The sequence below is a fragment of the Medicago truncatula genome, chromosome 6 (assembly GCF_003473485.1).
Source record: "Medicago truncatula cultivar Jemalong A17 chromosome 6, MtrunA17r5.0-ANR, whole genome shotgun sequence".
Lineage (NCBI taxonomy): Eukaryota > Viridiplantae > Streptophyta > Magnoliopsida > Fabales > Fabaceae > Medicago > Medicago truncatula.
Genome location: NC_053047.1, coordinates 14,710,232 through 14,733,995, shown reverse-complemented (window position 1 = coordinate 14,733,995; position 23,764 = coordinate 14,710,232). Strand labels below are relative to the sequence as shown.

At 33.2% G+C, this 23,764-nt stretch overlaps 2 protein-coding genes across 2 annotated transcripts; both read left to right on the top strand.

Annotated features, from left to right (window-relative positions):
* The first annotated feature begins 341 nt into the window (after positions 1–341).
* On the top strand, positions 342–3,523 carry LOC25496256 (ras-related protein Rab7). The gene is made up of 7 exons (XM_039826724.1): positions 342–525; positions 604–630; positions 1,303–1,402; positions 1,502–1,648; positions 2,578–2,658; positions 2,729–2,874; positions 3,319–3,523. Exons 1-7 carry the CDS (start codon positions 473–475, stop codon positions 3,443–3,445), a joined length of 681 nt encoding a protein of 226 aa, XP_039682658.1. The 5' UTR covers positions 342–472; the 3' UTR covers positions 3,446–3,523.
* A 13,425-nt stretch (positions 3,524–16,948) lies between these two features.
* On the top strand, positions 16,949–18,826 carry LOC25496254 (F-box protein At2g26850). Its single transcript, XM_039826715.1, has 5 exons — positions 16,949–17,023; positions 17,456–17,529; positions 17,675–17,850; positions 18,274–18,348; positions 18,453–18,826. The coding sequence occupies exons 1-5, from the start codon at positions 16,964–16,966 to the stop codon at positions 18,641–18,643; spliced, it is 576 nt and encodes a 191-aa protein (XP_039682649.1). The 5' UTR covers positions 16,949–16,963; the 3' UTR covers positions 18,644–18,826.
* The last annotated feature ends 4,938 nt before the right edge of the window (positions 18,827–23,764 follow it).

Below are 23,764 nucleotides of genomic sequence, written 5' to 3'. Positions count from 1 at the left end.
AGACATTCTCCTTAACAAGAGTCGCTAACACCATATGACAGTTCTTGCTCTTAAATAAAAAACTTGGGGTAATGTAAGTATACCATATTCCAATCTTTGCAAATTTTATATTTTATTGACTACTAAGTACTTAGGATTCAATAGTAGCTTAATGTCATATTGACATGATCGAGATAACTATGATAGCAAGAAATATGTACCTAATGTGTAAATTAAAAAATCCACATCTTTTTCACTACACTGAAAAAAAAGGGGGAATAAGGGGATTCGAAGGCGAGACAAGTGTCTACTCTAGTTAAACAGTGACAAAAGACAAGTTGATAGAAATTGGTGCCCTTTTCCCTTATTTTTATCATCTATCAACTTTCTCTATGATCTATTAAAACTCACAAACCTGGATCCACAATTCAATTCTGCAACTATATACAAAACCCCCCAAAGAGTATTTTCCTTTCTAATCCAAAGTCAATCGATGGCACTATGCAGAAGAACATTGCTCAAAGTTATCGTTCTAGGAGACAGTGGGTACGTGCATAAACTTCACTTTACGGTTGCTTTTCTCTCTTTCCCTTTTGTCTAACTCTATTTTTTAATTTTTCTTAGGGTTGGAAAAACATCTTTGATGAATCAGTATCCTTTAAAATTTCTCATTTGGTAGCCGATTAAATTTTTATTAATTGCTTCATTTGCAAGATTTTTTTATTAGTGTTTTACTTCGATTGGGATTCATCGTATTGAGTAGAATGTGGAATTATAGAGTGTACCACTTGCCTAGGTTTTATACTGCGCTAAATCTGTCGTGGTTTCGTTGCAATCTTTGATATTAAGGAGGATTTTGATCAAATGCAGCCTCAACTACAATCACGCATAAATCAAAAACCCTAATTTCGCAGCTTAGATTTTAGTCATATACCTCAACTGCAATATTTTAAACATTATGTCTTACTTCAAGTCAGCCTAATTGCAGTAATGGATCATCATGATCATTGATATTAATAAGAATTGTAGTTAAATGAGGCTTCGATTTTGATCACAGAAATTTAAAACCTTAATATCATAGCTATGGATGGATTCTTTAGACCTTTATTTAAAAATACTACTCGTTATACTCGATGACTATTGTTGGTAGGCAGCAAGGAGTGATCCTTACAATTAGGTTGATACACATTTTATATTGTTGAGTGTCTTTAAATTTGATGCTTCTTTAAAACTTATGATTATTTGATTTAGATGAAGTTATGTTTATTCAAGAACATTCCTTTCTTGAAATTGGTAGATGTGGGCCATTAACTACTTGTATAGATATGCACTCAAGAAGTTTAGTCTGAAATGCAAGGGTACAATAGGTGCTGATTTTGTTACCAAAGATTTACAGATCGATAACAAACTCGTTACATTACAGGTAGGTTTTCTAGTTCATTGGCATTTCAGTGTTCTTATTTTTATCAAGTGGTATCATGTAAAATGTGTATATACATTGATTTATGTGTTGGGATTGTAGATATGGGACACTGAAGGGAAAGAGACATTTCAAAATGTGTGTGCTGACTTTTATAGAGGAGCTGATTGTTGCGTTCTTGTCTATGATGTCAATTGTTTTGAGTCATTTGATATTCTTGATTCCTGGCACGATGACTTTCTCAAAAAGGTTTACTATGCCGTCTCTATATTTATGATTTTGTTCCTTGTTACTATGCCATCTTATAATTTGTTTTAAGGCTATATGCATCAATAGATCTGAATACTAATTTTAAACTTTATGGCATTATTAATTGTGGAAGTAAATGATTTGATTATGTCATGTAGATTTATTATGTTTGATGTATTGCCAACCGAGAGGGAGATCGATTCTAGCATAATTAGTCTTCCTTCACAAAAGCATATGACATAATGTAATTTATGCATTTCATGCTTGTTTTCTTTTGATTTTGAAACATGTTCTACGATTGGGATGGTTTTTGTGTGGTTATCGTTTGAAAAGGTCTTGCAGAATGCTTACATTTATTTGATCTCTGAGGTTAAAATACGTCCATGCAATAGCACCCCTAAAACTGCTATTTGACAAGGTTTCGAACAAAATAGGATATCGTGGAACAATAGTGGTTTGTTCGTATTCTACATAAGAAACTATGTCATTCTATTTCTCCGTACTCTACATGACAATTATTATATGTCCGTTTTGCTAGTGGCCGAGCGGTTAATTTAGGTATAAATCAGGGATCCTTGCTTTTTGCACAAGCACTCAGATGACCTTAGATGAGACATGTGGAAAGCGTTCAGAGCGTAACAAACTGGTGCCAACGTCACACTAAATTAACCTTAGATGACTACTATACTCACATATACCAAGATACATGATGCTACATTCAAACTCTGTAATAATCAATGTTTTATTGTGTCTCTTTGTTGTTATTTAGCAAGTTTGAATGTGTTTTTCTTGTCGTCTTTTAGTTTTATGGAGCACGGACTTTTAATTCTTTTATTTCTTTATGGACATTCATGTTTTTTTTTTTCACTTTTGGTTTCCTATTTCCATTTAAGATAGGCTTTGGTTATGATTAATGTTTTGTGAGACAGGGAAATACTTCTAATCATGGGATTTCTCCATTTATTTTGCTTGGAAACAAAGTTGATATTGATGGCGGGAAAAGTCGAGTGGTATGCATATGATATTGCTGTTATATAATTATTCATCTCTTTTCCGAGAGTCTAATTATGTTCTACGCAGGTTCCTGAGAAGAAAGCAAAGAAATGGTGCGCCTCAAAAGGGAATATTCCCTACTTTGAGACTTCTGCAAAAGAGGACTTCAATGTTGATGATGCATTCCTGTGTATTGCAAAAACTGCTTTAGCCAATGAGCGTGACCAGAACATGTAAGATTTACTTTTGATTTGCATGTTTATATATAATATCACATGTGTGCCATGTGGTTTTAAATTTAGCCACACCTAACTACACTGTCTGGATCCGCCCCCGACCACATATTATAATATTAAGGGATCGTCAACTAGTAAGCTAAATTTGTTTTTTCATGAAATATAAATTGAAAACATAGTTCAGCTGACTATTTTTTATTTGTTAAATCTTTTATTTTCATGAAATATAAACTGAAAACCTATTACCAGCTAGATATTAAGGAAACCATGTTAGGTAGTAGGTCAATTAGTGGATTGGTTAAATTTAACTCAAAGGTTGAGTTAACGTATCAAATTTAACTTTTCTGAAATTGGCACCCCAATGTCACCCAAGTGCTACCCTTGGATGGTTATGTTTACTGTATACATATGTTGAATTTTACATTTCATTATCCTTTGCAGATGTGTTCAACCTATATGGCCTGCTATGCTAGAGAATGAGCAGAGAGTTGGATGTGCATGTTGGTTTGAATTTCTCTCTACTGCATTGACTCAAGTTCTTCATACACTTTTTGGAAAGAGAATATGAGATGTTTGAGTAACTAATGTTTACCCTTGATGTTGTCATTGTACTCATGTTTGACTTGTGATCCAACTTTAGATGTTACATTTGAATAATTTAGTTTTATTTATGTTTGTTTTAAATTGGTAATAAGGTGATGGAATGGACATGTATTTTGTCAAAACAATAAATTACATCTTAGAAATACTTGCATCCATTTCAATAATGTAGTTCTAACGGTGTAAGTGGCAGCTTCACCCACCTATGCCCTTGTCATATTATGATAGGCCAACCGTAAAAACAGTATATATAATAGAACTATGTATAAGTTTTATCCTTTTCAAAATTTCTAAAAATGATATATATGTTCTAAAAAGTTGAAAATAAAAAGTGATGGAGAAAATATTAGATTTATTCTCTTATGTATACAAGCTAAGGACATATTTGGCTCTTGCAATTGTTGTATATATGTATATTTTAGGGTTAATAGTGTTTTACTCCCTGTAATATAGGCCATTTCTGATTTCCCTCTTGTAAAATATTTTTTTTTTGAATTTCATCCTTGTAATTCGAAGATTTTTTGGTTTTGAACCTTTCATGGAAAATTTCATCCCCTGTAATTTGAGCAAATTTAGGTTTACCCCCTTGTAATTTGCGCAAATTCTGGTTCACCCCCTGTTAATTTGAGCAAATTTTGGTTTACCCCTTGCCATATCTTCGATTTTGTATAGTCAAAATTCATGAAGGTCCAAAACCAAAAATCTTTAATTTAAATCAATACTTCTAAACCCTAGCTACCGCACAATATATTTTGCCTGTAGTATAATTTCAATTTCAATTTTGTTTGGTTATTTTCTTTTAAATTCAGCCGCTACTATTGTTACTACTTGGCTGTTAGTACTTTAATTTAAATTCCAATTCATTCAATGGAGTTTCACGATTATTATCTTGCTATATCGCTACTTTCTTTTTTATCAAACAAACTAATAACATCCATCCTATTAACATAAAACCGCAAATTACCTAAACTTATTCATGGCTCCGAATCTGGAATGTTGAACATGCCAAATGTATCGATTGTATCAGCAGCATGTTAAAGCGAATCTTCCAACCTCAACAACAAAAACCCTGCACTAAGATGGGAATTCAAAAAACACCTCACCATAGTGTGTAATCAAATATTGTTCTAAGACAACAAAATCACATAAACATGCCAAATGTGAAAGTCAGTTATTTAACCAAGAGAAAGACAATATTTTCTAACTATAGCAATCTTGTTATCTTCTTTTACCATTGCATCAGCTATAAAACCAACCAGCGCTTTGAGTAATTATTTGTGAACACTGTTGAGTATTCATATTTTAGTTACAATAATGTTCATATGTCTATGTGTTGTTTGTGTACATATGCGTGCAGAATCTCAAGTCAAGGGAGTGAAAATAGATTTGTTTGTTTACCTGGCCGTCTTTTGATTAAGGTTTTAAAAAATAATCCTGTGCCGGGATTTCGGAAGTTACAAAACTGTCACGGCAGATACCGATACCGTTTTTGTCCGTTTTCACAGGGCGAACAAAAATCACAACTGTAAGGTCGTTACGACCGTGACATAACACTGTTAGGGCCACAAATCGCCGTTACCAACGTGATACACCAGAAAAACGTTGTTACGGGCCTCCCTCCTAGATTTAGTTCAACCATCTTCTAACTAAGATTGCATCCTCCAATCCAAGTTGAGATTTGAGAGAGAAAAAATTGGAACTTTCCATGGTAGACATTAGAGATTATAGATGAAAGTTGAGGGTGACAATTGAAACTGTTGAGAAATTGTTTGGGTCTACGTTTATGTGGTAAATTTTGGGAAATTTAAGGTAAGTTGTAAAATTCTGGCTAGAAGGATCAAAGTGACTAGAGAGAGAAGAAAAGGGAAAGTGAGAGAAATTGGGTGGCCGAGGAGTTGTTGTGAGTGAAAGAAATAGATATTTGAATTTATAATTTTTTATTTAAATTACTTAATTAAAGTTATTATCAGATGTATGACAATATAAATAATTTTAATAACATTTATACAATGTTTTGATTAATTCACACCGCGATAACCGTAATATGCATCACAACATCCGTGATAGTCGAAATCGCGAAAACTTTGACGCGACTGTAACCACGACCGTTATTTAAAACCTTGCTTTTGATAAGTCGTAAACACAAGTGTGAATGTATTGGAGATCTCACAACCAAACCTCACAAATGACATTTCTAGTTCAATAGCTTCATATACAAACTGAGTATAGTAGAATATTGTAAAATAATCATCGTGTTTGGACGAGAATAATGTATTAAATGTTAATCCGAAATGGTTACTACATTATATTTTGAAAATGAGATTAAACTCTTGGATTTTTTTTCCCAAAACTGAGACAAATTAGGGAAGGATAAGCAATTTATATTAGTCGACGAGATCACCACTTGTCCAAGATGTTTTTTATGACACGGTCGCAATGCCAGAAGCTGAAGGTTATTGGAAGTGGATATGGTGTGTTGCTGCACCAAAGAAGATTAAATTCCTCATCAAGACGGTATGTCATGACGCTCTTCCTACCTACGAGGGCTATGCTTAACAATGGGGCATGTTTCACTTAACTTCTTGTCCAAGATGTATGTCGGTCAATGAGAGTATCTTCCATTGTTTCAGGGACTGCCCTTATGCTAAAAAACTATGGTTATCTCTTGCTTTTGATAACATTAATTTCTTCATGGATCAATCAATTGATTTTTGGTTTAAAAGCGGCGCTAACGGTTATAAACTGAGCTTATTTTTGGCTGGTTGTTGGTGGATTTGGAGGGCAAGAAATCTAATATGCATGGAAAGTGTGACGATTGCCCGCTGGAATCACCCCTTTGTTGCGAGTTGATGCTCTTCGGGCACAGTTTTTGAGTGAATAATTTTTCTTTCTGTTTTGTTGTTTTCCTTTCCTGTTTTTTTTCCCTCTCTATTCCCAAAAAAAAATAAAACGAGAGCACTACTGACAGAGAGAGAAGAGAAACTAATATTGACTAGCTACGACATTGAGCATCCCTAATAGACATTCATTCGAGTCTAGCTACGACATTGAGGATAATGGAGCAACATGACTAAAGGGATACTTAGATATTTTTATGCAATTTTAACACTGTTATAGTTGTTTTGAATGTTTAGCCACTAGTGTAATAGTTTTTGAATGTTTTAACTATGCATTTTATCGTCTCTTGTAATCAAGTTGATGCTTGGATCAATATAGTTACTCTTGGATGAATTATATGAATGAGATTTAGTCATTTATAGTTATATATTTTTGCATTTTAAGTATTTGATAATATATTTAGTTAAATTGAAGAACTAAATAGACTAAAATTAAAAAAAAATAAAAATATTCATTTGCGACTGTTATAACCGTCGCAAGATCTTTTCATACCATTTTAAAGCATTTATTTTGCGACTGTTATGAACGGTCGCAAAGGAGCAATTGCGGCTATTGGCAAGGGTTGCAATAGCCTTAGCGACGGTTTGAACGACTGTTCTCTGAACTGTCGCTTAATGTATTTGCGACCCCAACATCTTTGTCTGTTAGGGAACAGTCGCAAATGTACATTTGCGACCCTTCTAACAGTCGCAATCAATCATTTTAAAAGTCGCAAAATGCAATTTATGGTTTAAACTATAAACCAAATTAAAGAAGTCACGTGCTTGCTCTTTACATCTCTTAGTGCCTTTTCATTTCCTTCATGTTGCTGCCTTTCACAAACCATATCTTTTCATTTCTTTGTTCATATGATAATTGTCATACCCTAATTTTTGATCAATTAATATTTTCCGCGTTTCAAATTAGTCAATTTGTTTTCATTCGTATTTTAGTCGGATAAACGTTTCTATTCGTATTTTTAGCTCGTCAAAATATTTTTATTCATATTTTAAGTAGTTAACATTGTTATTCGTATTTTGGTTGGTTAAAATATTTTTCATTCGCTTTTTCAAACAATTAAATATTCTCATTGTTATTAATTTGTAATGTTCAGTTGGTGTCGCATTTTAAGTAGTGAAAATCTTTTATTCGTATTTTGAGTATTTAAAATTTTTGTTCGCATGTTTGTACGACTAAAACCACTTTGTTTGTATTTTTAGGCATTTAAAGTTTTTATTTCGTACACTTATTTAATTAAAATCTTTTGCACGTATTTGTAGATAAATCAAATTTCCTTTTTTCTTCTAGTTAAAATTTATTTTCATCCAGTTTGACTACTTCGTTATCGGGTGGTTTGTCAATGTGAATCAATGGTGTTGCTGCTATGAAGGTGGATTTTGTTGTTGCACCAGTTGTTGTTGTTGTACCAAAGGTGAATTCGTTAAGGGTGCATCGATTGTAGTTGTGGCGAAGATGGTTGTTGTTGTTTCAATCGTTATTGTTACTGGTTGTTGTTGTTGTTGGTTGTTGTGTTGGTTCTTGACGTTGTTTTTGGGGCTTGTGTGTGAGCAGCGGAATGTAGGTGGTGGAAGTTGATTTTGGTGGTAGCTTGTGATGTTGGTTAAGGTTTTTTTTATGTATGTGGTTGAGAGTTTTTGTACAACTTTTGTTATCCTTTATATGTTGCTACTTTACGAATCTTAGTCAAACATTCCTTGTATTTGTCAGGATTCTTTTTTATTTTAGTAAATTCTATTTCGCCTTCTTCCAAAACAAAAAAAAATATAAAAAATCAATGCAACACTAATTATTGATTTATCCATAATACTCTTACCTAGTTATTGTAGAGAGATAAATAATAAAATGAAATAATAAAGGGGTAAGGGTATTATAGAAAAAAGCACAGAATTTCATAAAAAATAACAAAATTTATTTGATTTATTGGCATGTGTAATTTTCTCAAAAACTACAAGTATTGTGAAACGGAGGGAGTATCATTTTGATAATTTATGTCACTGTTTGGAAAATAAAACTAGTTAATCATAATTCAGATTATAAAATCTGAAATTCACAAATACGCTTCGAATCATAAAATTCAAACATGATAAAATGGTCAATTTGGAGGGGCTTGAGAAGTGAGTAGGGTGCGAAAAAAAAAGTTGAGTAATGTATAGTGTTTAGGGCCTTTTGAATTTTGTACTAAAAAAAATAAGTGAAGAGTTGTTGGGTTGATGGGCCTATTTTATACATTTTACTATGTATACCCCATAAATTGAAGCCTTGCTATATACACCCCCACCCCACACAAAAATTATGGGCCCCTACAGGGCTAGGCCCTAGGCCATCGCACCCCCGACCTATGTCTAGGGTCGGCCCTGTTCACACCAGGGTTAATCGTCATATGAAGCCAATTGTGAGAATAAAATCTAGTAACAGAAGATTAATAAGAAACGAAAATAAAAGGCAATGAACAAATTATCTTTGTTAGCGGAATTCAGCAAATGCTGCCTACCTCTGCGACTATAGAGAAGTTATATTTTCATTTGTAATACTGTGCTAAATTAGAGTTTCAATATTGCAAGCAATATATATAGTAGTGCTAAACATTTTTGTATATATAGGTTCTTTGCCCTCTTTAGTGTCTTGTATATATGAGTCATACTTTGTCATAACTAGAATACATTTTCTAGTAACAAATATTACTAAAACAAATAATAGTTTGATTTTCCGAAATATACTTATACTAAAATATTGGTTACAGAAATTTTTCAATATTGGAAAAAAAAATTATATTAGAAATATTTGATACGAATAATAGCTAATACTTTTATTTGCCAATAGAGTTTGGTTCAGTTTGTCAGAAGCCGACTCATATCACAATTGTGTTTGTTCAACTCTCTTTGTCGGTGTGTGATAAACTCTTTGGTGAGTGATTTTTAAGTATCATTGTAGATGTTCTTTGAGCTTTCACAAAAAAGATAATATTTTTATTTAGTTGCAATTATAAATAAAAAGAGGTCGAGAAATCAAATTTACCCATTTATCGTATTTCACATCTACGACGAATCATCCTAGAGACCTTTACCTTCAAAACCCTAGATCTTTTATATCTTTCATAAACTATTTCTTCCTCCATTCCACCCTCGAATACCTTAGCATGGCACATGCATTCTCACGCGTGTAAGCTTAGGTATTGGTCCAACATGTGATTTTTTAAAATGCAAGCTTATCCATTCTTTTCTCTTATACCTTTTACAGTCAAAAAGTTTTTCTTGTATGTACTTGCTTGCCTTGCTTAGGTATTGGTCAAGGGATGGTTTTGGAGATAAACCAAAAACCATGTGCTCTTCCATGTTGTAGTGTACTTGATTTGTCCACAAATTAAATGACAATAAGTGGTTTTGCTGCAAAGGCTAGTCCAAAACCGTGGCATTGTTTTATGCAAGAGATAATGAAGTGTTGCTTTCTTATTGGTCCAAAGCTATTTTTCCAAAAACTTCATATTTCATATGTTGTATTTTTGTCACAATGGAAAGTTAATTAAATATTCTTTGATGCCTTAAATTGCAATATGCCAAATAACACTTTTGTCTTTCTTTTGATTGTTTGATACATGTGGGAGAAGGCTTTGGCTCTCAAAATTGGATGTGATTGTTGCGTGCCTTTGATATTTAACCTGGGACTAAATAGAACACTCAAATACACAAGTTAAACATTAACTGCTTTAGAGATTTGTCATCTGGATTCTAATAGGTTGATCTCTTTTTCTTCGAGATCATGAGTTATATTTAGCTTCAAGCTTTTGGATTTTTTATGGTGTCCTCTTTGGTAAGCTGGGAGTTGAGATGTACCATAGTGATTTGTTTATTAGAATATGGTGGGAAGATAGATTTTGCTTCAAGAATTTATAGTAGAAAGTTATGTGGGCTTGTTATGGTTTTTCTCCAACGGATCGGAGGTAGGTTGGTGGTTGAAAATAAATGTGTTGGAATAAATATTTTTAGGGTGTTTATTTGGACTCAGTTGTGGAAAGAGAATGGTAGGTGCTAGAACAGGGGTTTTGGTCAGTTTTGATGGGTTTTAGAGGCTTTCGGTATGTGTAGTGGACGATAGGTGTTTGGAATTTGATTTTGTGGTCATTCATGATGGAGTTTGATATTTTGGCTTAACAGTTATTTTTGCTGTTGTGTGGGGTTTAACATTGATTTTTGGAGTTGGCTTTGCTATTGGTGGTTATCTTTTAATGGTTTTGGTGGTAGTTACCTGTTGGGTGGCGTATTTACTGATGTGTTGATGTATGCGATGTAAGTGTTTTTGTTGGGTTTTACGCTATATACGGCACCTTTTACCATGTTCTTTTTGTTTTACCGGTCTATGTTCTTCTTGAGGAGAGACTACTTTATCAATAAATTTTTCCATTCATGAATATACACTGGATCAACAAGAACAAATAAATATTGCTATATTATTTTGGTAACATATTATTGGTACAAATATCTACCATCTTTTAAAAATAACTAATATGTATCAGAAAAATAATAATGCTATATATGTCATTCATTGCTAGCTTATGGATATTACTTATAGAACTTTTTGTTGGTTGCTTCTTCCCTTACAAGTTTTCAATCTTATGTAATGTAAAATTTGACTTTCTTAAACTATTAACTGTTGTTGTTTATTATTTGAAAGTATTTATATTGATACAAAACTCTTTGTTGTCTTATGTTTTTCCACAAATCATAATGTCCCCCACTCAGTAGCAAAATTGGAGAATCAAGGGGATTGCAAGGTTTCTCTTTTAGATTTATCTGATGAAGTTGTACATTGCATCATTAAGCATCTTTCATCACAAGATTTGTTTAGGATAGCACAAGTGTGTACTAATTTGAGGAACATGAGTAGAAGCGATTATTTATGGGAGAAACATGTCGAACAAAAGTGGAGCATGTTGGTAGGTAATGATGCTTACCATGAATGGGAGTATCATACAACAAAATATAAAGGACTATTAGTGGATCAGAATTTGAGGAGATCTTCTGGAACTATTAGTGGTGATTCCTTTTTTCGACGCCATCATTCTTATTTAAAAAGCAATAGATCCTTGATTGCTTTTATTAAAAATCATTCAAAATGGCTTTGTATATTTTCCTTGAGACTAGTTGCTTCTGCTTTCCTGCTCAAGTTTATAAGGTATGATTATCCATAACTACCAAGTATTTCTTTTGTACTTCTACTACCTAGTAAGAATAAAGTGATGCTTACTAAATTGTGGATTGCATCCTAAGTAAGTAGAACTACACTATGTATTTAATAAGAATCACTTTATTATTACTTGGTTTGAAAAATACATAATAATAATAATAAGGGTTAAATAAGTAAATAGTCCTCAAGTAAATGTCCTGGGGACTACCGAGGACAACCCAATTGAGTTAAGCGACGATGGAGATACTTAAATGTAATGCCTTGTAATAAAGTATGATGTTTTTATACGTTCCTTTCTAATGTAACGACTTGAATAAATCTGAATAAAGTTGCGTGACTTAACTCATGCAGAAAACACAACTAGCGTGAGTTAACTCACGCAGGGGTAATATGGTCTTTTCAGTTGGGAGCGAGCAATTTCTGTTGAGTAAAGAGCAGAATTATAAGAGTTTTTGAGGAATTAAGAGAATATGGATGTACGAGTAAATAGAAGTTTAAGTGAAGTAAATGTGTAGTGTTTTGTTTGTGGAGAATAAATTCGAAACTAAGCACATTTAGTGTTTTATGAACCAAACCCAAAACAAGGGGATACAAATAAGTAGTAGTCTTTATGAACTTATGATTGAAAAATTATTTGTAACATTAGAGATAAGAAGTGAGAGATGAAGGAAAAGGGGTCTAGAGAGAAAGATAATAGTATTTTTGGCAAATATTTTATTTGCTAATGGTTTCATATCATCAACATAGTGAAAAAAACTAGAAAACATCATCGCCTTCATATCCATTAACACAAACCTAGAAAAACAAAAACAAAATTTTTTGACCAAATGAGAAAAATATTTGTGTTTTTTAACATATAACACTCATTCTCTTCTTTGTTAGTTTTAACAAATACATCGAAGTACCATCCCGTGATCTTAGATAATCTTTTGTATCGTCTCCGTTCTAGCCGCCGTCTCCCCTCCCTCTAAGGTGCGTTCCCGTTCTCATTTGTCCCTTTCCCTTTCTATCGCTATTACTTTCTTTTCCCTTTTTTAATTTCAGACAATTCCATTCTATCCATAAGTTGTTTTTAACTTATTTGCATAAGCTCTTCATCATAGCTGATAAAAACAGCTTATACCTTATATGAAAATAATTTAATTTGAACATGACGTAGTAGTTTGACCTTAATTGAACGAATTGTGATTACTGTGGATAACAATGAGGAGGCTAAAGCATCATAAATAGAGGCTTTTGAGGAAGGTGAATTTTTGGGAATGGAAGAAAGAAAGGGGTCACAGAGAGAACATGGTAATTGATGACAGTAGTTATTTCGTTATTTTTCTTATAAACTCATGATCTTTTGAGTTTACGAGCAAGCTAAAACAGCAAGGAAAACATGAAAAGTTGAAAATTTTGAAGAAAGTAATTTTCTGAAGAATATTGGACTTCACAGTTCTTTTGAGCATAATAAAGTGCGAAAAACAGGAAAAATTGAAGATGCTGAAAAAACGCCAAAAACGTGACACGATTTTACCAGACCAGAAAAACATGCTCTCGACGTTGGGCAAAACGTGTCACGATTGCAAAAACGTGACACGATTTCTGCAGCTGTTTGTGAAAATGTGTCACGATTTACTTAAAACGTGACATGATTTTGGGCGAATTTCTGAGCCTATTTAAGCTGAACTCTATTCTGAAGACAAGGGTTACGAATTGGAGAGAAAAAAGTGTGATTTTCAGACCTAAAGACGGCTAGAAGGGTGATTTCTTTAACCTTCTATCAATTGATCATGTATGTTTTAATTCCATTATTGATTATGCTATTTGGAAACTCAATTATGTGTAGCTAAATCTCTTAAAGATTAGGTCTGAGATGATTCTTTGTAACCATAATTGAACCATGTTGTTGTGAAACTCTATTTATTTTGAATAACAATCTAGTTTTTATTCAATTCAATTGTTCTTATTGCTTTTTATATATTGACACCATATAAACATGATTTCGTTAGAATGAATGACTACTGACCATAACTTTCGACTTAGACCTAATTCAATTGTTCTAATAAACATGGTTAGTCTAGGAATTGATAATCGTTTATTAGTGATATTAGGTTAACGTACTTAAAACCTTCAAAGATTATTAGACCACCTAAGGAATTAGGGGTTGTAGTTTGAGAAGAGGGTCCTAACTCAAGGGATTGATTAGGACTATTTTGTTAACTATCGTGAAACAAGAGAATCATTCATAAGAATAGGTGCAGTATCCCAATTAGGGGAACATAGATGATTCGAAAGACCTGATGTCATCTCTCTCTCCTTTTCTTTTCCAAAACTATCTTTATTTTCTGTTTATTTAATTTTATGCAATCAAAACTACTGCGTTGGGCACTAAAATAATTTACACATCCTAGATATTAACCTTATTGCTAAATTGAGATTAACACAGTCTCTGTGGATACAAACTTATAAATTTTATTACTTCTATAGTTTTAGTACACTTGCTAAAAGTCTACAAGTAATGCAGCGCTACCATGTTGCCGAACAGGATGATTACAAAAAGTATACATTGTTTATATTGTCCTTGCATTTGGTAATTTCTTTTGTTTTAGTTTTTTTTGCGCCATGATAAAGAAGAAATTTGTGATTGTGATGAAGATGAGTGGGAGTGAAAATCGAGAGAAATAGATGAAAATTTTGGAAGAGAAAATGGTTGAAGAAGATGAGGCTGAAGGGCCATGATAAAGAAGGAGTGCAATTAAGAAGGGGATTTATGGTTGATGACTTTAAGGATATGAAGATGGGTTGTGGTTGAAGATGGTTTTCCATTTTTTCCCCTTTTTTTCCTTTTTCTTTTTCATTTTTTTAATTACTATGATATATATTTTGATTTTTCATTTATTTTTAATTAAAAAATTACCTACATGGCATCTAACTCACATAAGTGACGAGCCACGTTGCTTTTACCATGTCAAAATTACAGAGGCTTGAATGTTGCAAAATGAGGAAAAATTAGGGGATCGAAAGTGATTTTTTTTAATAGGGGACCAAAATTGTAACTATGACAAAGTTAGCGGGCCAAAAGTGCGTATAATCCTTTATATTTTAATTTTTGCTTTACCACATTTGATCGCGGTCCATGTTGCAACATAAGTTAATTAATTTTTTAATTAAAGAAATCAAATGATATAGATAAATAGATAATTTCATGAATAATAGTCTAATTTTCCATAATATGGTTATACTAAAATAATTGTTAAAGACGTTTTTCAATGTTGGTCTAACCCGGATGAGCTTCGATGACCCGACTCCCCTAAAATTTCGTTCACAGAAAAGATAATACTTTTATTTAGTTGCAGTTATAAATAAAAAGAGGGCGAGAAAACAAATCTACCCATTTATCGTATTTCTCATCTACGGCGAATCATCCTCGAGCACTTTACCTTCAAAACCCTAGATCTCTAAAATCTTTCATAAGCTCTTTCTTCCTCCATTCCACCCTCGAATTTCTTGCGCAATCCATCAAAAAATTCTAAGATTGCAAAGATATCACAAATCTCAACATTTTTCTAATTGTTTCTCCACTCTTTCTCTTTTCCGGACCTTTCTCTACCCCTTTTCCTCTAACCCATGATCTTTTCATTTATCTAAGACCTTTGGCATACAACTATTTGAATCATCTCTTTATTTTGTTTCATTTTCTCCGATCCAGATCTTAGAGTAACTTGGAATCGTATCTCACCTTCTCAAGTGCAAGAGAGGGATAGGTAAATATGATTTTTTTTCACATGCCTGAATATATCATGTCTTTTACTATTTATTGTGGGGGTGTATTTGTTTTGTTTTCCCTTATGTGTGCCTGTCGTGACCTCCAATTTGGGTCCATGTTTGGTGTCGTTAGCTCTTCCTAATTCTAGTTTGTTTTTTTCGATGGCCTTATTGTTTGATTTTGAATCGCTTTGATTTAGGTGGTTTGATTTTGGGTTCTTTTCGACTTGGTCCCCTTTACTCCATGATTTTGTTTTTTCTACCACTACACATGTTAACTGCCTGAGGGTTTTGTTGTTTGGATTCTAGTTATTGTGTCCTCTCTAGTGGTCCAGGAGTTGAGAGGTGCCTTAGTGATTTTTTTTTTGGAATATGATGGGCGTACCGCTTTTGCTTATAGATTGAGAGACAATTTCTATAAGAAAGTTATTTGGGATTTTTATGTTTTTCTCGGGCAGAAGGGGGTTAGGTTGGTGGTTCAAACCGAATGTATTGGAATAAGTGTTTTTTGGGTGTTTATTTGGTCTCATTTGTGCGAAGAGAACATTAGGTGCTAGTATAGGTGTTTTGGTCGGTTTTAATTGTTTTTTTTAAAGGTTTTTGATACGAATAGCATATGATAGCTGTTTAGAACTTATTTTTGTGGTCATTCATGATGAAGTTTGGGGTTTTGGCTCAACTTTGCTTTCTACAATCGGTGGTCATCTTTTATTGGTTTTGGTGGTAGTCATTGATTTGGTGGTATATTAAGTGGTGTGTTGATGTATGAGATGTAAGGGTTTTCTGTGCGTATTTTACTATGTTATTTTTTATTTATAGGTCTATGTTCTTCTTAAGCAAAGTTTACATTATCAATAAATTTTTCCGTTAAAAAAAGAGTAGTTATACTCTATTACATTTTTATGTTTGTAATTGTGCAATCATTAATATACAATGAATCAACACCAACAAATAAATATTGCTATATAATTTTGGTAACATAAGATAGGTACGAATATCCACTGCCTTTTTAAAAAAAAGAAATTTGTATTAGAAAAATAATAATGCTATTTATGTCTTTGGGTGCTAGCTTATGAATATTTTAACATTTTCCATTACTTATAGACCTTTTTGCTGGTTGTTTCTTCCCTCGTAAGTTTTTCAATCTTATGTAATGTAAATTTTGACTTTCTTTTCAAATATTAACTATTGTTGTTTGTTAATAAAAAATTATTTATATTGATACAACTCTTTGTTGTTTAAGGTTTTCCCACAAATCATAATGTCATCAGCAAACCACTCAGCACCAAAATTGAAGAATCAAGGGGATTGCAAGGTTTCTCTTTTAGATTTACCTGATGAAATTGTACATTGCATACTTAAGCGTCTTTCACCACAAGATTTGTATAGGATATCGCAAGTGTGTAGTCGTTTGAGGAATATTAGTAGAGGCGATTGTTTGTGGGAGAAACATGTCGAACAAAAATGGAGCAGGTTGGTAGGTGATGATGCTTACCATGAATGGGAGTATCATACAACAAAATATAAGGAACTATTAGTGGATCAAAATCTGAGTGAACCATTTGGAACAATTAGTGGTGATTCTCCATCTCAACGCCTTCATTCTTATTTGAAAATCAATAGAACCTTGATTGGTTTGATTAAAAATCACTCAAAAATGGCTTTGTATATCCTCCTTGAGACTGGTCGCTTCTGGTTTCCTGCTCAAGTTTATAAGGTATGATTAGCAATACTACTAAATACTAATGTATTTCTTTTGTATTTCTAATAGCTAGTAAGAATGAAGTGATGCTTATTACATTATGGATTCCATCCTAAGTAAGAATAACTACAAAGTATTTAATAACCCACATGGGTTGGCCTGGTGTATTGGCTTGGGACCTGGGAGTGCGCTCCTCCTCAAGGTCTCAGGTTTGATTCTCTCTGGTGTCAATTTGGGTGGGCTGATCTTAAAATGCTTGCTTAATAAGCATCACTATATTATTACTTACTCTCAAAAACACATAAAAGTAATTAGTCTTTAGTGATTTAAAAGAACTACTTATATACTATTGAAACTTAAAGGCCTAAATTATGGGTTTAATATACTCTCATTCACTTTTATCCTTAAATTTAAAATTAGTTTAATCACATATAACTTTTTATGCAGGCAACATTGCAAATATTATACTGTTATGACGCCATCGTTAGCTATGATTCTAAAACAGATACCTTTCGAGCAAGGTACACTTCACTACCATATGATGATTAACTAGTTCCTATTATTCTGAATTAAATTTTATTGTTGTTGATTTAATATGAATCATAAAATAAATCAATGACATCAAATTGTGTTGAAATTGTATTTCAAATTCTATCAATTTTATAGGTCTCCAAATTTAGGGCGACAATGGATTCAAGGAGATATTCCCTGGGATATGTTGAGAATACCACCTCCAAAGACATTTTTAGTGGATTACTATGAGTATACTGATTTGGATGAATTGAAACCAGGTGATCTTATTGAGATTCAAAAGAGAAGAAGGATAGGATTCCCTATTTGTGGTAAGTGGTAACTAATAATCCTTCACTTTTATCATATATATGTATGAAACTTTGCGGTGCGTATAAGGGATGAGGATTTCCTGCTGTATATTTACACTTAGTTGCACGCTATAGCTGTTCTACACCGTCTGATCTGAAGTGAACGGTTAAGATCTGACATTGTGTTAAATTGTTGAAATTCGTGCTGTGAATTGGAATCGTCAGATCATGAATTGACGGCTGAGATTTGCTACTGCGGCAAACTGTGTGAATTTGCTACAGCAGCAAATCCTGATCCGCGTATAAGTCGGGTGTTTGGGGTTCGAACTTCAGCCTTTACATATAACAATGTATGTCCCTGACAACTAAGCTATGCTCACGGGGACGAGTGGTAATTAAATTTAATAGCTAATTTATTTATTTTCTAATGATCAACATATATAGACTGGGCGCATGGGATAATTTTCCATTCGGAGTCATGTTACGAGGATGTGAATAATTGCTCATGCCAAAAAAGTGGTAATGTTCAATATATATGTCTAAATAATTTTTATCTCCTTTTTGTTTCTTTTATTTATTTTTGTAAGACAAGGCTATTAAAATTTTACATTGGTTTTTTTTAGACACTTTGACTATGGGGATTTTCAAATGCAACTCTCGCAAGGATTATGTAATGAGTAAATCAATGAAACACAAAAATGCTTATAGAGAATTCAACTTTCTCAAAGGAATCAGAAAATCACTTGATGAGGAGGAGATTGAAAAGTGGAACGACCTCATTACAACAAATAATAGGTTTGCGACCGATGAATGAATATACATGCTATTTATTTTAATTTAATATTGTAGTATTTTCTAAAGTTGTGCATGATGTGAGACATTGCATGGATTCAGAACAAAAGCAACTTGTTTATTGTTGTAATTTTATTTCTTGATTTAAAATACTATGGTTTGTTAAGACTCTCACTTATGAGGAGGAGATTTGAATAAAACTAATACAAAGGACTAAATGTAGTAACGGTGAGAAATTTAGAGGACCGAAGTAAATCAATTTTTAGTTAGAGGATCAATCCGATACCAATTAAATAGGTAGAGGACCAAAAAGGTAATTAAACCTATTTTTTATTTTGTTGCAAAAACCACGAATAAGAAAATGATGACGACAAACATAATTAGAGTTGTTATTATTGCACGAAGAAATTCCAAAGCGTGTATCACACTAAACTTTAGGCCAATCTTACCCTTTTTGTTTTTCGACTGTTTACTTCTTCATCGTATTCGGGGGCACAAAAAACCCAAGTTGTTGTTCGAATGTGGCAACAAGCCACATAGGCCTAGAGAGTCCAAGAGCTTTTCCTTCCTCCAAAGCTTGCATCATTTGGCCTCCATATCCGAAGTTAGAGGAACTAGATATGGTTGAAGGAGATATAACAACATGGATTGAATTTAAAAAAATTCATGTAAAACCTCCATAACTCCCCAAAACTCTACCCCATTACAATTTTTTCGTTCGCTCAAATGAGGAGATTTTTTATTATGAGTAAAAAATTAACCTTCATAGCCCTCTCCTCCCAATGTCTTCTATTTCTTCCACTTGCTCATTCCTTTTTTTTCAAAACCTTCACCAAAAGCTGGGAAAAACAATCATAACGAGGGTAGCAAAAGAATAAATGTAGTATCAAATTTCTAAAATGCATACATATAGAGTAATTCAGACCAAAACTTATCGTAGATTTTTTTATAAAATAAGTCTACTTCTCAATCGTTATTAAAAAGTTGAATACTTCAACCACAATTTTAAACGCTAATAAGTACCATAAAAAACACGTGGCACTATCTCATTGGGTGAATGACACATCTCATTCCCTCTCCTATGGCACTGAAGCGTTACCCCAACATAACATATAGCATCGCACATGGAATGGGGAGTTATAGCTTCCTATAGGCAAAAAACTTGTTTGCAAGGAAATAGAATAAAATATTTCTCACAAAAATAAAACAAAGGTTTAGGTAAATATTTAAAAAGACTTAGAATTTCTCAAACGTAAAAGCGTTGTTCAAACAAATAAATTAGTTATGACAGAGCTTTGCTATAATCTACAAAGTTATAACTTTCTTAGGCTTCCTGGAAATGGTGGCTCCTAGGAGATGTTTCACTCGGCCTTCATGTTAAGCACGTGAAAACATCCTGTCAAAGTACAATAACATAGTCTTAACACGCAACATTGCTAGGTTAGATCATCCCTAGTTCGAACTGAAGTATTACTATGTTGAGCCTTTTGTCTATGACAAGAGTGCAAGTTAGATCTTAGCGCTTCTAGGTTCCTCCAAGATCTAGTACTCGTGCAAAATAGTCGCTCTTGTTCCCGTCACTTTTTAATACATAGGGACGTAACTCTTATCAAACAAACATTTTTCATTCCCACAACCTTTCGGTTTCAGGGATCTATAGCATTTAAAGTAAAAGTGATCAAGTTTGACTTTTAAAGATTTTTCGTTTAAACAGTTTGTTTGAAAAAACGCGAAGCTATAACTTTATAAATCTTAAGCAAAGAATATCATAACCTCATCATGTCTAAACCAGAGAAGGGGTTTATGTCATGACGAGCTTAACCACGAAAATGGAGATGAAATGCAACATAAATGAAAACATGGAAAACTAAATTGATAGATAAAATAGAGTTACTAGAATATTATAATCCTAGCAAAAATGAGGTGAGCTTGAAGCATCACTTAAATAATCTTAACTATAAATCATTAAGAACTAGCTCTCATCTTCATCTATGGAGAAAATGAGATGGAGTGAGAACTCTAGTGCTTCTTAACCCTAGCTTGACTTGGCCGCTTAATTCACAAATGTCAAATTTCGGACCCCTAGTGCTACCACGTGGTTGTCCTTTTATAATACAAGGTCAACCACTACAATTTGTACCCTTTAGTCATTTGTCCTATGACTTGTCCTATTCCTACCAGCGTAAGACATAGTACTTGATTCCTTGTACTGCCAATCATTGATGCCAACCCATAAAACTTACTCATTAAGCAATGACAAGAAGGGCTCAATGAGTTCATCCAATAGTACAACCCAGCTGGAAATATGGTATGCTACATCTTCTTATCTCTTTAGCAATGCATCTTCAATTTGAAGTTTTAGCTCCCGAGATCTCTAGTGTTATTGTTCACCCTGTTTCATCAAACATTCAAACACAAGCATTATTAGTTCAAAATGATTAAACTACACTAAAAACTAATTAAAATCATAAAATCTTAAATAGTCATTAATTAGCTGCTTTATGCCATGCATTCAATCATTTCTCATTCAATATGTGGGACAAGTGATAACCTACAAATTTGCCAGTTATCAACACTCTATTGGAGTTTACCAGTTGAAATGATGTTTCGATGCTCGTGATTACGCAATAGAAACAGTTTAACAAAAAAGAAAGAACCAATTTATTTCATGCAATTTGTTATGCTAGCAAGGTCTTGAATTAAAATCAGGTAAATTATGCACACAAAAAAGAAAAGAAATACTAGCGGTAATATTTGGATTACAAAAGTTTCGTTCATACTTAGTAAGTTTAAAGGTAATTTTTTTCACATAACATGCAACTTTGAAATATTTGCTAACCAAAGGGGATTCAAAACTCGACTGCTTAGGTGGATTCTATGACAATCACCTTGAAAAGACCTTTCTTTTGTTAATTGAGGACAAACAACAATTTAAGTTTGGATTGTGATGACAAGTCAACTTACGTTATTTTCCATATATTTTTCAGTCAATTTAGTTATGATTTAGCCCAATGAAGAGGAGATTTAGAACAATAGCCTATGATTTATGGGATATTTTGTAATGTTTTCTTATCGAGTCTTGTAATTCTAGTTTTCCCATAACCAAGCAGTTATTAGGAGTTTTTGATGTAATCCACTGCAAAATCAGCAGTTATCATGAAGAATTGAAAAGACAATGAATGAAGATTCAAGAGGCCTTTGAAGATATTACAGATTGGATAAATTCTATTTCAAGTTCCAAGACAAGTTTCAAGGAAGAAAAAACTAAAAAAAATGAAGAAAATGGCAAAAACGCGTTGGGAAAAGGTGTTGTGCACCCCAGACATAATCATGTGCACCCAAGGTGTGCACAACAATGCACAATTTTGAGCACCGCAAGCGAGGCGCATGCCTCCATGCGTGGCCCGCGTGCGTATGCACCTAAAGGAAAACAATTTTTTTCTGTTTTAAGTTGAGGGTTTGGGGGAAAAAGTTTTTCAGTCCAAATCCGTTGGTAGTTCAGCCTATAGGTATAACTCCTCTCATTCAGAATTATTCATTTAGAACAAAGAGGTTTAAGAGGAAGGCAAGCTCTAGGAGCATCAAGAAAAGACTATCTTCTAAACCTTAGTCTCTATGGTATGTTTTATTTATTTTGTAATTTGTCAGCAATAACCATGGATAACTAAACCTAATTGGGTAGGATTCTAAAAAGAACCTCTTTTTTTTAGTTGGTTCTTTTTAATTCAAGTCTTTTATTAAATTCTTTTATGAAATATATTTAATTTATATATGCAAATATCTTGATTCTTGTAGAATCCCTGAGGAGTGTGACATGCCTAGGGAATATACTCGAACATAGAATAAATGAGGCTTCAGAAGATGCTTTGGATCATAATTTTCTAACATTGCATGTTAAATTTTATTCTTTTCCATTGGCAAGGTAAACGGGATAGGGCTATCTGTATGTAGAACTACTAACGTAAGAGAGGGTATCTAATAAACATATAAGATTCATAAACGAAGTTAGAGCCTTTAGTTGACAATTTAGAAATCTCAAATCTTCTATGTTTAATTACCTCTAAGAGAGTAAAACTCTGCTTTAATAAATTTACGTAAGCATGTCTGATCTTGTAGGATTGACTACTAAACACCCATAGAGAGCGTATAATCTTATTGTGATCACCAGGTGAAACTCAACAGTTGAAGGGATATAATTATCCCACAGACTCATCACTTAAATAGAACCATTGACTCATAATTGAACTATTATTTACCTTTAATCCAATAAGGAGATAGAGTGTTTCCAATGAATCTTAATCGCCGCTAAAATTCTACATTCAAACTAGGTTACAATATCACTTGTGCAATCAAATTAAACTTGCAAACTCTGTTGGAACAAGAAGGGTCATGTACAATTCCTCTAAGATTTTGATGATAACAAAGTATTGCAGAATAGTTAGATATACAGATATTTGTTCAAGTGTGCAGCATCATAGAATGTATCCTTCAAGTATTGAACAAGTATGAAAGCATAAGCACAAGAGAAACTCAAAGACTTTGGTAGAAGATTTAAAGAAAGGTAAACTAGAAGTAAACACATTGGAACATAAGAAAAGGACGCCTCTCCAAAATCTGAAGAAGATCATCATACTCTGTGGAAATCATCAGACTCAGAAGTACTACCAGGACACAGAAGACCCCATTAGACTTGGAAGACCTTCAGACTCCAGAAGCACTTGAGGGACCTAGACTCCATGTCAGCTTTGTCGTCTTCTGTAGTTGTCTACATCAAAGGATCAAAGCATAGTTTTGTCTCCTTCTAAGCACGTGTGAAAACAGACAAAGGACTTCATAAGCAAGACGAATGAATGGATATTTCATGTTTCACAAAGGATTTTCGAATGACTATCCAACACAATTATCCATATCTAGCAATGGTTCATCATCCTTGATTTGAAGCTTCTCAACGACTCTTTATACAATGCCACTCTTCTCCAACATCTCTCAAATCCCTGCCTATATAAGGAGATGAAAACCATGAAGAATATAAACAATACTCTGCTTTTTTAACTGTATCATTACTCTATCAAATCAAATAGCGCATAAACTCTTAGGATTTTTGTTTTGCTTGTTGTATGTTAGAAATCCTAGGAGTTTAAAA